Source organism: Metarhizium robertsii (genome assembly GCF_000187425.2).
Source record: "Metarhizium robertsii ARSEF 23 chromosome Unknown MAA_Scf_1, whole genome shotgun sequence".
In the NCBI taxonomy this organism is placed as follows: domain Eukaryota; kingdom Fungi; phylum Ascomycota; class Sordariomycetes; order Hypocreales; family Clavicipitaceae; genus Metarhizium; species Metarhizium robertsii.
Window position 1 is genome coordinate 7,152,418 of NW_011942149.1, and position 15,879 is coordinate 7,168,296.

General features: G+C 48.6%; 5 protein-coding genes across 5 annotated transcripts; 2 read left to right on the plus strand and 3 right to left on the minus strand.

Moving 5' to 3' along the window:
- Window positions 1-45: 45 nt before the first annotated feature.
- Window positions 46-1,730, minus strand: MAA_08345 (Cytochrome P450 CYP620F3; the record flags this gene model as incomplete). The annotated part of the gene is made up of 2 exons (XM_007826343.2): window positions 46-1,123; window positions 1,201-1,730. 2 exons carry the CDS (start codon window positions 1,728-1,730, stop codon window positions 46-48), a joined length of 1,608 nt encoding a protein of 535 aa, XP_007824534.2.
- Window positions 1,731-2,748: 1,018 nt separating this feature from the next.
- On the plus strand, window positions 2,749-3,854 carry MAA_08344 (UbiA prenyltransferase family; the record flags this gene model as incomplete). Its single annotated transcript, XM_007826342.2, has 6 exons — window positions 2,749-2,847; window positions 2,905-2,916; window positions 2,977-3,250; window positions 3,342-3,412; window positions 3,468-3,725; window positions 3,792-3,854. 6 exons carry the CDS (start codon window positions 2,749-2,751, stop codon window positions 3,852-3,854), a joined length of 777 nt encoding a protein of 258 aa, XP_007824533.2.
- Window positions 3,855-4,871: 1,017 nt separating this feature from the next.
- On the plus strand, window positions 4,872-5,879 carry MAA_10749 (FAD-binding protein; the record flags this gene model as incomplete). Its single annotated transcript, XM_011412467.1, has 1 exon — window positions 4,872-5,879. One exon carries the CDS (start codon window positions 4,872-4,874, stop codon window positions 5,877-5,879), a length of 1,008 nt encoding a protein of 335 aa, XP_011410769.1.
- A 3,614-nt stretch (window positions 5,880-9,493) lies between these two features.
- On the minus strand, window positions 9,494-11,665 carry MAA_08343 (uncharacterized protein; the record flags this gene model as incomplete). Its single annotated transcript, XM_007826341.1, has 2 exons — window positions 9,494-11,465; window positions 11,523-11,665. The coding sequence occupies 2 exons, from the start codon at window positions 11,663-11,665 to the stop codon at window positions 9,494-9,496; spliced, it is 2,115 nt and encodes a 704-aa protein (XP_007824532.1).
- Window positions 11,666-14,289: 2,624 nt separating this feature from the next.
- On the minus strand, window positions 14,290-14,659 carry MAA_10750 (uncharacterized protein; the record flags this gene model as incomplete). The annotated part of the gene is made up of 2 exons (XM_011412468.1): window positions 14,290-14,433; window positions 14,495-14,659. 2 exons carry the CDS (start codon window positions 14,657-14,659, stop codon window positions 14,290-14,292), a joined length of 309 nt encoding a protein of 102 aa, XP_011410770.1.
- Between the last annotated feature and the right edge of the window lie 1,220 nt (window positions 14,660-15,879).

Genomic DNA, 15,879 nt, shown 5'->3' on the forward strand with positions numbered 1-15,879 from the left:
GTAGCAAACAACAACTACCATCGTCTTTATGAGATCCATCATTCCTTACCCGGCCTTGGTACTGAGACGACCTGCGTCGCTGAATTCTGGCTCCTGCTCTCCCTCGATGCGACGGAGAAGCTCGACATGACGCGGACTCCGTGGCTCGACCTTGAACTCAAACTCCTTGGGACGATTGACCATTCCTGGAATAGCTTCCAGCTTTACGGGAATCTCGTTTCCGTTTGCATCCCTATCCTTTCGAATTCGAAAAACGGCAAGCAATTGCACAACGGTAATGTAAACACTTGCGTCGGCGAAAAAACGGCCGGCACAAGATCGTCGCCCGTAGCCAAATGCGAGATCACCAGGATCAGGCTCGTTCAGTGGCGCCATATACCTCTCCGGTTTAAAAGTGTGTGGATCCGAGTAATCTTTTGGGTCATGCAAGAACCACCAGAGAGAGGGAAGTAAGTAAGAGCCCTCGGGAATCATGTACTCCCCATACACAATGTCTTCTTCGGATTTGTGTGTCAACCCCATCGGTCCCACGGGGTTCCATCGCCAAGCTTCTTTCACGATGCCGTCAATATAAGGTAGATTCTGTCTGTCGTCGAAAGTAGGGAGCCGATCATTTCCAACCACACGATCAATTTCTTCCTGCGCCCGTTCCTGCACTTCTGGAAAGATGACCAAGGCACAGATGACACTTGTTATGATGGCGACTGTACTATCCGAGCCTGCGGCGTAGAGACTGACCGCAGTCCATTTGATAGCTTCTTCGTCATCCAATGTCATGCTGGTTTCATTACCGGTCTTGATCATGTTTTTCTCCAGCAGGTTAGAAACGTACGACGGCCGGTGGGCCTTTTGTGACATCTGCCGCTTGACGAATTCGTATGGTAGCTCTGCGGCGGCCTCGTTGATTCCTTTCCACTCTTTGGCCGTCTTCCTGTACGACGTGCCAGGGAACCAGTCAGGCAAATGCTTGATGGCAGGGACAGCGTCGACCGCCCAAGAAAGTGGTACAAACGCACGGGACAGATTCTCCATCGCGTGCTCAATTACATCCACGAGCGGATCTGGCCCATTCCTCTCCACCGAATATCCATACGTAATTCTCAATACAACAGCGGCCGCTAGACTGACAGACTGTCAGCTTTGTAACTCAATCCATCACTTATTGGAGGAAAGGAAAAGGGGCAAGTGGTGATGGCTTACCGTTTTAAATGTTTCAGTATGTTGTCAGGATCATGCAACGTCTGTAGGGTGAAGTGCAGAGCTTCCTTTTCCTGAGTGCCTTGGAAACCGGCGGACAGTGACTTAGTACCAATCTCCTGGTGGACCATTTTTCGATGCTTGCGATATGTATTGTTATACTGATGGGTTATCAGGAAGTTTTCGAAACCACATAGCGTAGCAAAATTGAGCTGCGGTCTTGCAGATGTCTTCTGGGCTTTTTTCCCCATTACCGCATGTGCAGCCTCTTTGTCATGAAAGATGATGAGATTTAGGCCCATTACAGTGATGGAGCTAATTGGGCCATAAGTGTCTTTGTGCTTGAACCAATGTAAGAACTCTGGCTCTCCTTTCGGCGGGAGATCAAGGATATTGCCGACAATAGGCAGAGGTTTCGGCCCAGGAGGAAGGCGATAGCCTGCCTTCTGCTTCAATAGTCGTTGACATAGTAGTAGACCGAGACACGCTACCAAAGCCACGAGGCCAACTTGGCCGAGCAAACTGGGAGTCATTATAACCTAACGATGAAACTTCATTCAGGCGACAGCCCAGCAGGATCCCTCGTAGTGGTACACTTCTGCTACAGATATTATTTATCGTGTCTCAGGGCAGTGGACTTGGTCTTTCAGGATGTAAACGGCAACGGGAGTTTTTGTTTTGTCGCTCATCCGTAGTAATTGCAAGATTTTTCATTGAAAGTTTGTTGGCATAGGAAGTGGGGAGACGTCCCTTCAACATGACAAGGCCAAAACGGCGACAGCTTTAAACACGCTCCGGAACTTTCCACCTACATCTTCTGTTTTGAGAAGGCAAGTAAGACCAACTCGGAACTTGCTTGATGGGGAAAAAATGCCGTTTACGGCGGATACTATCTGCCAAAGTACTACCCCATCGTAACCCCAGCCACTTGACCGAAAATAATCTTCGTATGATACAAGTGCCTACTCTTAATAGCAAGATTTCGGAACCCCGCTGATAGAGAAATATTGTGACCATGCAGGAGATTTGCATAATATTGTGGACTACATGCACGGATGGGGCACCTGTACGAAGTTTCGGCGATACTTCAAAACCTGCCAAACATGTGTTTAATCAGAGAGGCTCGGCAAATATACACGTGATTCGGAACCTTCCTAATGTAAAATTAATCTGGGGCTGAGCATTTGCTAAGAAAAATAATGATGCTACCTGGGCGGCATATCTGGGTACCAAAATATGCGAGTACAGACGTCACAGAGGCAATAGACTTCCCATCGTACTATTAAGCGAGCGCGTGCAATCTTACCACTAAAGCCTTCCTTATGGCCTGACATCTTATGTCTTCTTTCTCTGTATTTCGCCTCTCTGTACAAACCATCGCGTGTGTCTGACCTTGGCAGTGGCAACCATGAAGAATTTAGTAGCGATGAGGACTCATTCCTTCGAAGTTTTAAAAATTCTGTACTTGTTTGGGAAATCGGACATCCCGGTCGCAGCTTTGCCATCGGTATGTATGATGAAACAGTTTTGTCCGCGTACTGCTAAGCAGCCATGCAGATGGCCGTTGCCCTTGTGCTCGCAGGACCAGCAAGCTTGTCCGTAATCGCGAAGGGCTTCATATGGAATCAGCTACATTTGCTTACGTTCCAGGTAAAATTCGAATCATTCCGTGCAAGGATGACGTACATATCATTGACATGTATGTAGGTTAAGAATCAGGTCAGCGCAAGCGTTTACCCCCGATACACCATGCCATCTGTACTGATCCGAACCGACTAGATCGACGGCGTGGAAGAAGACAGAATAGCAAAGTCGCACCGTCCCCTGCCATCCGGCCGTATATCACCCGAGAATGCAGCGGTTCTGTATTACGTCCTATTTGCGTTGATGTGGGCTGCAGCACTTACTATGAAAACGATACCGTGTACTCTGACCTACTCTGTGGCAATTCTCATATACAACGAGGGAGGTCTGGCTGCGATACCGGTCGTAAAAAATGTTATTGGAGCTATAGGTCTCGCATGTTACTGCTGGGGTACCACCATCATACTTGGTACGACACTTGATTTTGCCTACACCTTTCTGTTTTTTGCTTCTTTTTATGCTTTTGACGACAATGCGGTTGCGTGCTGACTGCTTCTAAGATCATGGCAGAGAGTTGTACGGTCTGAAAGCAATCGCTGTGTTCATGATAGGTGCCATTTTTGCAACCACTGTAAGTCTACGCAACACGATATTTCTGGTAGTTGATGCGAGCAAAAGCCACATAGGGACACGCTCAAGACTTCCGCGATCGCACGGCCGATGCTGTCAGAGGCCGCAAGACCATTCCGCTGCTGCTCTCCCAACCAGCCGCTCGTTGGTCGCTTGCAGCTTTGATTGTAGCTTGGACGATTGGTCTAATTGCGTTATGGCAACCACCAGCCGTTGCCAGTATTGTATTTGCCGCCCTAGGTCTACGGTGTCTTGGTGGTTTTCTTTTGAGCTATGACGAGAAGTATGACTATGTGTCTTACTGTTGGTATGGTGTAAGTACCAAGTATGGCGCATGATGTTGTGCTCAGCCTTTTAAGTGCTCACCATTCGTTGAACAGTACTGGCTTCTTGGGGGTAACTTGCTCCCCATCTTTCCTCGATTGAGAGGTGAAATGAATTAGGGGTACTCGGTATGATGAACGTGCATGGTACATGGGATGCATATTGAGGTGAAGGATGAGCCAGCATCAGCGGCTTTCAGATTGCATTATAACTCATGGCCTACATCTATAGGCAATAGTTATTATTACGCCAAGGTTTAAAATTGGCATTTCTATCATCCCATGCAAACTAGACTAGAGACTGCTATACGTTCTTTATCTTAAAACATGTCTACAATAAGAGTAAGAAATTAAGACATTTATGTAACGGTACAAAGCACAAGAACGGTTAAGAGTAGCTTAGATAAAGTAACCCTCTTTAACTTAAAAAATGCAAGAAGCGCTGCCGAGCCCACCGCATCTGGCGGTTTGTGCCGCCGCTTTTGGTAGTAGGAGATAATAAGGGGTATTAGCCTAACCCAGGTATACTATACCAGTTGACCTTTTTGGAACATTCCATACGCCAACTCGTAGCGCATTGTTGCTTTCCACATTGTACAGGCGTGTCACACTGGCACACAACATCAGGGCACGGGCAGACCCTCGAGCCCGACGATAGTTACACAAGGGCCCAAAGACCCAGTTGCATGCCTTAGGCGTTTGTGGCCTCAGGAATCAAGCCTCACCGCTGATTTGTATAACAAAGACCTTTCTGCCCCTGGGAACCTTGAGGAAAACCAAGGACGTCTCATATCAATGCGAGTTGCTACGACCGGCTCCCCCGACTTCGAAATCGCGATCAACGACACACCCGACCTCATGAGGGCTTTTGGCCATGCTGCATCGACCGGTATAACCAGAGACAGTAAGAAAATGAGCCATGCTCGAGAAGCCATTCGTTTATGGACCCGAAACGTTGGAGTAACTAATTGACGCAACAAAGAAGCCATCCAACAATACTGCCAAGTGGTCTGCGACAAATACCACTTAGTTGACCCTTTCAGAACCGGCGCTACGGTCAACTAAGACGATCTTGCCTGCCTCTAGCAAGCGATGGGAGAAGTGACTCGCCAATTCGGGCGTGATGTGTACAGCCAGATGGCCCAGCACACCAAAAACAACGATGAATTCTGGTCTTCGATTAAACATTTGCAAGCTGGTAACAATAAAATAAACGAGGACCTGGCACAATTCAGGGTCGATCTGTCTATTCTTCAGGAGAAATTTCGCAAACTCAAGAGAGACACTGAGCAGAAGACAGCTATACTGCAGCAGAAGATAACTCTATTTGAAGCTCGCCAGTACGTCACCCTTGATGAGTTCAATGCGCGTACCGAGAGACAGCTACGGGAGATTCCTTCCTTGGTCGAATCAGTGGTAAGAGAAGCGGTGAAGCGGATACGGGCAGAGAAGTCGGTCAACGCCGATGACACCCTCAACAAGCTAGGACCAGCTGCATCATCCCTCCCTAAACACCCTATCCAGCTCATACGCAACCCGCCAACTTACCATGGGAATGATCTCAGTAGGTTCCGCCCGTGGTGGTCAAGAGTCACGGCGTTCATGCATTCCTATGCCGAACGCTTCCCATCTGACAAGTTCAAGATTGGCTGGGTGGGCTCTTTATTATCGGATAGCGCCCAGATGTGGCATCATTGCAGGAAGAAACAGATGGATCAGCTGGGCATAACGGACTCTTGGGATTCCTACTCGGCGGCCCTGCAGGCACGATTTAAAGACACCAAGGAGGCGTCAAGGAACTACAAACGCATGAGAGAACTCCAGTACCAGGGAGACACGGCGAAATATCTCGACGAGCTTCTATATCTTAACGAGTCAGTGCGTTGGTCAGGCATCTCGCTACAGACGCATATCAAGCAAACGTTGCCTCACGAGATCACCTATTTGGTGTATACGAGGCGGGGAAAGATGCCTAAGACGGATGAGGATTTTCTAGACGCGATATCAGAAGCCGGTCGAATATACGAGAGCATGTTGTCATCTCTTGACCTCGCGGGTAATCGCTCCGGTGAAACTGGGGAAAAGGGGCGCCGACTTCGTCGTCGCCGCGCGCGAAGACGGAACCCCCGAAAGGCCAACGAATGAAGTCGTTCCCGAAAAGACTCCAGAAGAGAAGAAGACCTTCACAAAGCAAAATTCAACCTTTCGAAGATATGGGATTGCAGCAAATACGCCCAAGGCCTCCGACTAGGTCTTTAGTCCTTGAGTGACTACCGTCGGGTTTGAGGGTCTGTCCGTGCTGCCATCTTGTGATAGCCAGCCGTGTGACAACCTGCGCGGTGCCAGGTTTGATAATGGTGCTTTTTTTGTTTTCGCGGGAATGGATAATTTGCATATTGAATCACTTTCTTCAAGGTAGTGAACATGAATCTCGCGGTTTGGTCACCCCGTATTACTACGACAGACCTTGGCAGCCATTTGCTTGCGCTTGGTCATCATCGTCCTGTGTTCTTTGCATTTGCCACCATAACGCCACTCTCTCTCTCAGGGAAGCCGTGATATGTGCTGTAGTTTGATTCTCCAATGGTTTTGTCTTGGTTTGGTCTACATCTGAAGGTGCGTTTTGCCATGATAAGAAGACTCAATGGCGTCAAGGTCTGCAAAATCCATGGCTGTCCACTGCCCAAGACCAATCATCTGCCCTTCCCGTTGTTAGTCGGTTTACTTTAAATGATATTAATAATTTAAGAGCGTGGCTATTATTAATATACGGTTATCCAGCTAAAAGCCGCTATAATATTAGCAGATTATAAGCAAAGAGAAGTATTATTAAGCCTGCTTCTGCCTTTATATTTTATAATAGAAATATATAATTATTATATAGCTAAGTTTTATTTTATATATATACTAAGAATACTAAGAGGGGGTATTATATATATAGTAATAGGTATAAGTGTACGCAGATATTCTGTGACGTCTCGATAATAGGATAATTTCCTCTCCTTATAGCCAGAAGGCGTTAAAGAGACGAAAGTTAGGAAATATCCGGAACTAACAGTGCCAGGGAGTATCCTCTAGATTATACGTTTTGATTGCCCAGCCTGTTCCTGACTCAATATACACTGTATCTAAGCTGCGTCACTGCCTCATCACGGACGCCGGCAAAAACGGCGACAGTTTTCGCCTCATTATTCAGTTTGTATTTTGTGGTATCTCTTATAATAAATCCACTACGTTATACAAGGTGTAGTATAAAATACAAAGTCAATAGAATATAGATTTATGATACTTATAACGCGTTCCGCAATGGGTCAATTAGACCACCAGTGGAAGCCGCTCTAATTTCACCCATATATGGAGCTTTGAAGTTAGTAGTAATGAGTTGACAATACAAGCAGCACAAATGGCAAGGAACCCGTATTTGGATTTGAACATTGCCAAGCTTCAGATACTGGCGCACCTGGTGACAGTGAGAGGTTGATCAAATATCACGACGGAAAGTCATGGTTTGGGAATGTTGAGTAGCCGCTGCATTTACATTATACTGCAGAGAAAAAGTCCCACAAGCCAAAGGAAATAACCTATAAAAGGCTGCACAATTACCACAGCACAAGTTGTGAAAATTTCCGGGCATAAGTCGTGCCAGGACACACTTATTGAGGACATATTATGGAGGCATTGCTCTAGTTGGAAAGATTCCAAAAAGGGCCCTTGACCCGACCATCGACTTTGTGACAAGCCGTGTCGCCAGGCCTAATAACCAACGGTTGAGTCGTTCCCCCGTCAACCCAGATCACGACTTAGATGCTCGGGGATTAGCTTACTTTCCTTCATCGCTCCAAGTAGAAAGGTTATATTGCGGATTATACGGGGACCTACGCGTGTCATTGGCAATATTAGCCTGAACCGACTTCACCTGAGGGCAAATCTGACCCCGCTCAACACCATCCCAAGCATAGATAGTTTGTTCGAAATCGCCGCAGTGGTCGTCCGTATAAGTGTTGAAAGTACCATGGTCTTTCCTAGCAGCGATGACGCCAGCATGAATACAAGGAGCTAGAGTAGCTAAGAGAAGCGTGGTGGGAAAAGCGCGCATGACTGCGATGGCGACGGCGGGCCGAGGGCTTAGACACCTTCGGGCGGTAAAAATGATGGATAATGCCGGCCTCTTGTTTGATTGACTTGGTGTAGTCGTGTACCTAGACGTCTAGACAAGTGAGTGATGCCTCGCAGCACGTCCGCGACACCAGGTATATATATGCTTGAGAGCTCTCCGCATTCCATCTTTCTCGCATGTCTCCATGCCACCGCTGCCATTCTGGTCATTGTCCGCATCCGCTATGTATGCCCGGGTGTGTAGTAATGTGGTGTGACTCTGAACCCTGTCAGCCTCAAGTCATTTGTAACTTTCTGCATACACGACGTGACTCGAGGCTGAGACCCCTGTGATGCGGGTGGCCGAGGAGCAAAGCTGCGTTAGCAACAGGTACCGATCTTTATCATCGGACCTTTTATTTCTGCACTTTTCATGGAAACGAAGCTCCCTCATTCACGCAGAGTCAAGATAAGAGTTTCGTCACTAAAGGCTACCTCGCCTGCCGCATATTACAGGATGCTTATGTCATGGAAACACACACCATATGAAAAGTAGATATGCCGTGTCCTGGATTCTATCACGTCATACAACAGCATATCATCTGCAATTTGTGTGGTATGCAGCATTCCTGCATGTTCCGACTGGCCGATGATCCCTGTTTTAACGAGCAAACTGCCATCTAAACGAGTCTCTTAGTCATGAAGTGAGTCTACCAGTGCATGTCGTGAGACATCGTTGTGGCTACTACCAAGAATTTTGCAGGATCCAGTCTTTGCCTCAATTGGCGATGTATGCATAACGTCTTACGTGAGTCCATATGCAGAGACAAAAGACCCTAACGTAAATGAGATATGGGATGAAACACGGACAACAAATACAAATCCATTATGTGAGACTTGCATAAACTTTCTCCAGTCCTAGGCCTTGTTCATTTGTGAGACGTGGAGTAATGTGCATCTTCTATGGTTCTATCATATTATCAGATTCTCATCCGTGACAAAGTATTAGGAGCAGTAGCTTTCTCGAGTAGCATTACTCTCATGATGCTGTGTCGCAATTTGATTCAGGCCAAGTGACTTGTCCACTCAGTCCTAGATGGGCAGGTGTTTGGTCTAGAAACTCGATGCACTCACGCCTCTAGCTGATGATAGATTATCACGGGCACCGCGAGCACAAACCATGAGAGTCCTACATTCTCCTTTCTCGGTGGGAGGCAAGAAGCCTTCTAGTGAGCCCAAACACCTCTAGGTGCAACGTCACACGGCAGAAGCCGGTCTAGAACCTGTGGCGAGTCATGGACATGGCGGTTATTGATGACCAAATAATACCTGCCCATTCACTTCCCATTCATCCGACATGTGCCGCAAAGCTGTGTCATTATTCCATACCACAATCTCTGTTCTCTCGTCCGCACCTGTTGACAGCACGTCGTGCCACGTAACCGAGCAGACTCGACCCTGTAAGAGAACTTGGGGGCCCTGAAATGGTAACGTTTTACGTCAAATAAGTGTATCAAGTTTATTTCAAGGAGCTGTATACTAATCGAAGGCTGTACTAGAATAAGGTGAACAACTTGACGAGAGGAGCTTAGAAAACAACTTTCTCACAGAAAAAAATAATAACAGGGGAATATGGATGCATTTGACGCCCAAAAACTATAAGCCTATAACCTACACCACAGTTGCCTGCCAGTCTCGCCTGCCGAGTCAGGGCCTTGACATGGTGTGAAAAGAGCCGTGCAATTCTCAGATAGACTCGTTCTCACGCCAATGTCTTGAGACAGAATATTCTTGACGTAAATCCTTCCTGCTGAATCGTGATGCCATCGCCTGGGTTCCGGATTTGAGCAGTCTGCAAACTCGCACACCTTCTTTTTACTACCCTGAAGGCACTTGCAGCGATCAGGCATCTCGAGCCGCTCCATAACCTCTTGAATAGCGTGATCGATCCTGTCTTTGTATAGGGGCAGAGGAAACGCTTTAGCTTCATTAATAACGCGGTCGAGCTCTGCGATATTCCAAGAATTCTGGGGCATCGGAATGCCAAGGAAACTGATCGGCCTCGTCGCCGCCTTCCGGTATTCGCCAAAGAACTGCTCCTTGAAGTCGTTGGACAGCTTCTCAGTGTGTTTAAGGGCTACTGATTCAAGTTTCTGCCGAAGCTGGCGTTTAGCCAGCGCCATTGCTGCACAAATCTGCCGGTTGAGCTCGAACTTGACATGTGCATCGACATTCGTGCCGTGGTCCGGCTGCGAGTCAGAGGCATTAACCGTTGCTGATATAGCTTGGTGAGAAGCCTGAAAATCACCTCTTAGCTGCGACGCCTGGTATAAAACGAGCAATTGGTAAGACAAGAATTGGGTCTTGGCAGAGGCAGCAAATTCATCTGATTTGATGTGGTTAAGCATTCTCTCAACGTTGTGTGCCCACCCCTCTGAGCCCTTTTGGCGGAATAGCTCGGTATCAAATAGCTTCCTCTGTTCGGCGTCTTCTTTAAAGAACTCGACAAGTGATTCGGATAGTTGGAGCACTAGTGCGATTTCCCAGAACCCAGAGAGCATGAGAGCATCTTCAGCAAAGCATAGCGCAATATGGCCAGCATTCACGTGGTCGTTCTGTATACCTTGGGCAAGTTGGACCGCGCAGCCGATTCCAGGCAAGACGGACGTTAGTACGACGGCTTTATCCATGACGCTAGTATCGCTCGTGAATACATCCGCCACGGCCTTGCCATAGAGTGCGAGGCCGGCGACGCCTAGCGCACCCTCTCCAATCTTGGTGAAACCGGCGATTCTCTCAGCTCGCGGCAGTGTACTAAGCTCGCCGAGTCGTACATTCAGCTCGGTATATAGCCGGTCGTTTTTCACCAAGCCGTCATGGCCAAACTCTTCCAGAAGGCTGTCGAAATTTTCCTTGGAGCTCTGCTTGGCCATTGGTACAAGCTCGCCCTCGTCGGCTGTATTGGGCGTCTTTTCCTTTGCCGGGCGGCTCATGCAGTCTAGTGCAGACCGTTCGCAAAGTACAGGAGCCTCCTCAGGGTTCTCTGGGGTCTCAACTGGGGTGGCTTGGTTCCCCTGGACCTCTTCCACCACAGTCTTCCCTTGCTGCACATCGTAGCGGGCAATTTTGTGTGTTATCTCATTCTCAGCTCCGGTGTCTGCGTACAACGTAGCACGGAATTGCTCGAGTCCATATTGTAGAACTTGGTCAGAAAAAGTCTCGGTATCAAAGCTCTCAATTACACCGCCTTCTTGCAGCTTGCGAACTCCACATAGGGCCCATGAGACGCAACTCTCGGACGCGGCGTCGTGTTTGTTTGGCACTGGTACTTGGGAAAGTAAGTTATCGATATCCTCAACCGAGACCGTACTAGGCTTCGTGCCGATTTTGATACGTCCAAGCAGCTTTTTCTGGGCAAGCGGGTTGACCAATCTCTTCTCATACTCGAATACCTTGAGGTCCTCTCCTTCATTCACGGCATGGAAAAGAGTTGTAGATTTTCCTGGAACATTCTCCGGAGTAACGTGTATTCCCCAATGAAACGAGTCGAGTTTCTTTTTCCAGAGCGCGAGGGGATCACGATAATACAAGGCAAGCAGAATATCGCTATTTGATTGTCGCTTGGTCTTTAGGAAGCTGGAGAAATTATCTTAATTCCGAAATCCTAAAGCCGGCAAAGATAAAATTACTAACCTTGGGGCCTCCTGACTGCCCACGTCTAGCTGGGGTAACGGACTTGACGTCAGGTCATTATTGGCCGGCACACCTAGCACACTTATAGCTCGACTATTCAGAGACCAGACAAGTGCGTATAGTATAATAGAAAGAACCGTCATGGCGCTGACTATGTACGCAGTTTGCGTACTTTCGGCGGCAGCGCAGTATGAGCCTGGACAAGAAATTTGATTGCATCTTGATGTCTTAAGCGCAGCTTTATACAAATTTCGTTGATGCAGTCGAAGGTACCTAAGCCATCCACTAGGAGTTGGGCCCGACAGCCTCGTCGTGTAACCCTGCATTAAACAATACCTCGGAAATGCTTCTAGCGGAGATGAGATGCCATCTATTGGCAAGGTTTTGGCCTCTTGAAGCAAATCAGGCCCTGGAGTTTAGCCAGGCGTGATATAGCAAGGGGGTTATCGCCAGTAAGAGCTAATTCTTACAGAGATCGTGTGTGGAGGGCAAATTGCCTGATTTTCTGATAGAATGTCTTATCAATACATGTCACCTGTTGAGTTTAGTATTATAATTACAGCTGCTGCGGTAACATTCGTCGGCGTCTACAATTTTCGCCCTGTGGCATCAACATCACCACCACAAGGGTCACTACTTGTCAGTACTGTTCTTCGGCCTGTATTCTAGTTAGCAATTACTGCTAGATACACAAAATGTTGCTGTTAGCAGAGAGGTCCCTGTGCATAACCCCAAAAACGTACTTGTCCTGTCACTTGTGGCTAAACCAAGTAGGGTTGGATTGTACTTGGACCTGACGCCACTTCAAGCTTTAACAGAGACAATTATAATCTCGAGTCAACTAGGCTCTTGGCCTCATCCGATATTTGCGCATTCTGCGGCCTAATACCCGGTATGGCCCAGCAGGCTGTTATACTGTGCGGCATGTTCTTATTCCCTCTTTTCCTTCCCGTCCCTCCAGCTATACAATAAAAGTTCACACGGGTCGCAGAAGAATCCAAACACGGTACCTTTGTAAGCGAGTGTTGTGTGCTCGGACTTTTCTCCGAACCCCTTGGCGTTGTAGCTTCTCTGCTAATCGTTGTGACGTCAAACAAGGCCCGTGCCACGCAGGAAAAACAGGGGCACTGGCTTTTACAATTCCCTGTTACTACTGTCAGGGGAATAAAAGACGGAAGGATGGCTGTTTAATCAGAGGGCATGCTTTTTGTGACGATTCATGAAGTACTGTTCAGGGTTGGCCTTTGCTCTGAATGCACGAGGGAAGGATTTAAAGCTGGAGCACTTCACCACGCAATTTTGACACTTTTATTGGCATTTACGGGTCGTGACTAACCCGAACCGGCCGCCTAGAAAAGGACTACGTGGCGCTGTAGATGCTAATTCGATGCGGCCTGGTGCAACGGTTCATGCGGTGGAGGCACACAGCAAGGGTAGCCTGGATCAAAATGGAAGGCTTTGCAATGGGCAACTAGAAGGCAGTGGGCCATGATGTCATGAGAGTAATTTGAATTCCTAAACTAAGCAGGCGTGGCCGCAGATATGAACTTTGTTGGGGCAGAGCGGTTCACCCATGCTGCCATATCGCCCATATGGAGAATTACCGCCGGGCCCAATGTACCGACAGTGCGGAGTGCCAATACTTTCTACTATTAATTTATATGAGATGATGCTTGGCAGGAGTGACAGGGGAGCACAGAATTGACTGTTTCACCCTGGAAGCTCGATTTGTCTATTGCCATTACTATTCGAGTGGGTGTGCCCACCATCATATCGTGCACCGCGGACTGGGGTCTAAGATGTAGTGTTTTGTGACAAGGGATTACTATAAGGGCTTAGAGCGTAATACCTCGATTTCATGATAATATCGTAAGATGTAAGAGGAAAGTAGGGATAAGTGACCGCTATGCATATAAGAAGAGAACGTTTATACCTAGGACTTTCACCGGGGTATGTGTTTAGTCCATGTAACACCAAGGTCGTTCATCGGCAATGCCCCTTTATTAGGCTTTATTACTAGGTCTTCACCGTGTAGCATGTTTGGAGAACGCCAGAAGTGGTGAATAAGACTGAATCCACACTTTGAGCATCTCACCCCCCTTACCTACTGAAGGTGGTAAGTTAGTCATGAACCTTGATCACACGGCAAAACTGCAGGCCAAAAGACACGAAACGTGTCTGGGTTGCGCACGGGCAACTTGGTCGATTCCTAGTTGCAAAATCCCAACCACCCATGCTTACAGGGCTACATGCCATGTTTAAACGGGGCAACAATCTGGATAGTTCAAGAACAGACACCAACTTCACCACGCCGAGAGCGGGTTCAGATTGCCATGATCACCTTGAAGGTTCGCCCAAGAAGTATCTTGCTTGACAGTATTCTGAGAGGGCCTCTAGAGATGGTGCGAGGCTTCTCAAGGCACAGTTAATGCCGATCCCGAGCACCGCCAAGGTGCCCTGTTGGGTTCGCTACACGGGGCGTACTAAATTGAGTCAGTCAAGATATATAAATGCATGTTTTTAATACCAGACGGCAAAGAATGCTTGTATAAGCATCCCTAAAGCCACGCATCATCATCCTCAGAATCAGTATCAAGTTCCAGCACACAGCCCTGCCTGTAGCCAACTCCACTGCTTGTGTTACCGTTACCGCCCTTTGGTCCTTCACGCAGATGTTGCCCTCGCGGACTGTTTCATTAGTGCCCCTGGTTGCTTGTGGTCCATCTTTATGCCCTTCCCGGTCGGGACTGACCTCCACGAAGTGCGGCTAGCCATCGTGCTTGGTTTTGGCGCCGTGCAAGGCGACAACAGTAGCAAAACAATTCTTGCAGACATTGTAGTCGGGGTAGGTGGTGCACGTATAGATGCGTCTGGTCCGAAGATTGGCTAGACGAGCCCGGATTTCAGTGAGCTTCCACGTCATCAGTAGACAAAGGGGGCACCTGGGGGTTTGTAGGACACTCGAAGCTTACACCTAAACAGAAAACAGATGCCATAGACGATATGTTGTATCGCCCGACCGGCACATCATCGCCCTTTGCAGACGCAGATATGGGTTCTCTTTCAACGCCATACTTCAACCTGTCGACAATCTCGTCATCAGTGCCGCACCGCCGAGCCAGCGTCAGGGGTGTCATTTCGGCGGCCTCTCCAAGCCTGGAAGTTGCCGTTCGGTTCTCCCCGTGACGTAGGAGGATCCGGATTCCGGACGACGCCAGCATGGTCCCTCTTTTTCGATCCCATGTCCTCGGCCAAGTCCCTTTTGCACTGACGCACCGCCAAGCACAGGGGCAGCCATCGGTCCATGTCACCCTGATGTCGCGACATCCTCACCCCCTTGGGGCCTAGCCTCGACAGGAGAGGAGTGAGGCCCGGCGTTTGCTGTCGCGGCGGTGGAGGCCAATAGACTTGCCAAACTCAAGGAGGATCTTGATGATTTCGAGTGGCCCATTGACGGCCATGTGAAGCAGATTGCAGCCATCGGAGTCAGTTTCGCTCCGATTGGCACCGCTGTCAGCGAGGAGCCGGATAAGGGCGGCATTCCGGACGTGGCGCTGCCCGGATCGGGATCCGGCCCGAGCCGTCCGGATGGCGGATGTTGGCCATCCGATTTATCAGGATGCCAACCACGTGCCGGTGCGAGCCTAGAACGGTGCTCTTGATGAGGGAGTCCCCTGCACCAGCATCAAGGAGGAGCCATATCAGGAGCAACAAGGCCGCCCGGAAGACGCTGCATCTACGGTGACGCAGGCAAACCGCCAGACCCGTTGAAGAATACTTTGACTGCTTCTCGGGATCCCTTGCAGTAGCATGGCTGTAGTCTGCCGCAAAACAATCCGTATGCATACTTGTGTATTAGCAACAGTGAGTAATCCTCGCGACTGGCGCAAGTGTAAGCTGGGGGCTGGGGCTACGTACATACAATAATGTTTTAAAACGCTACGGGAATAATCTCGCAGGCGTCTACAATTCTTGCCCTCTAGCTGAATGGGAATATTTCCAACCACAAGGCAACGACTTGCGGGCGCGAGAAAACAAAACGCTAGCATCAATGTGACCTGTCACACAAAAAGTCCTCATCATGTCAAGTGTGTTAAGACCGGGACCGCCCTATATGCCGGCCGACATGATGCTTATCAGCTCCGGAGCCCACTCACACTAGCATCTGACGTAAGGGTAAGGTAACAAGTAGCTGCTTGACTGCCATACCGTTGACCTGAAGCGGCAGCATCTTTGGCCCCCAGCTTAATCAGCATACGAGAACAGTTGGTGGCACTACTTGAATAGCATGTACATTGACCTGTGCGTTCCTAGGGTTCTGGCTTGCGCTTATGAAGTAGTGAGAGAAAACCGCAGA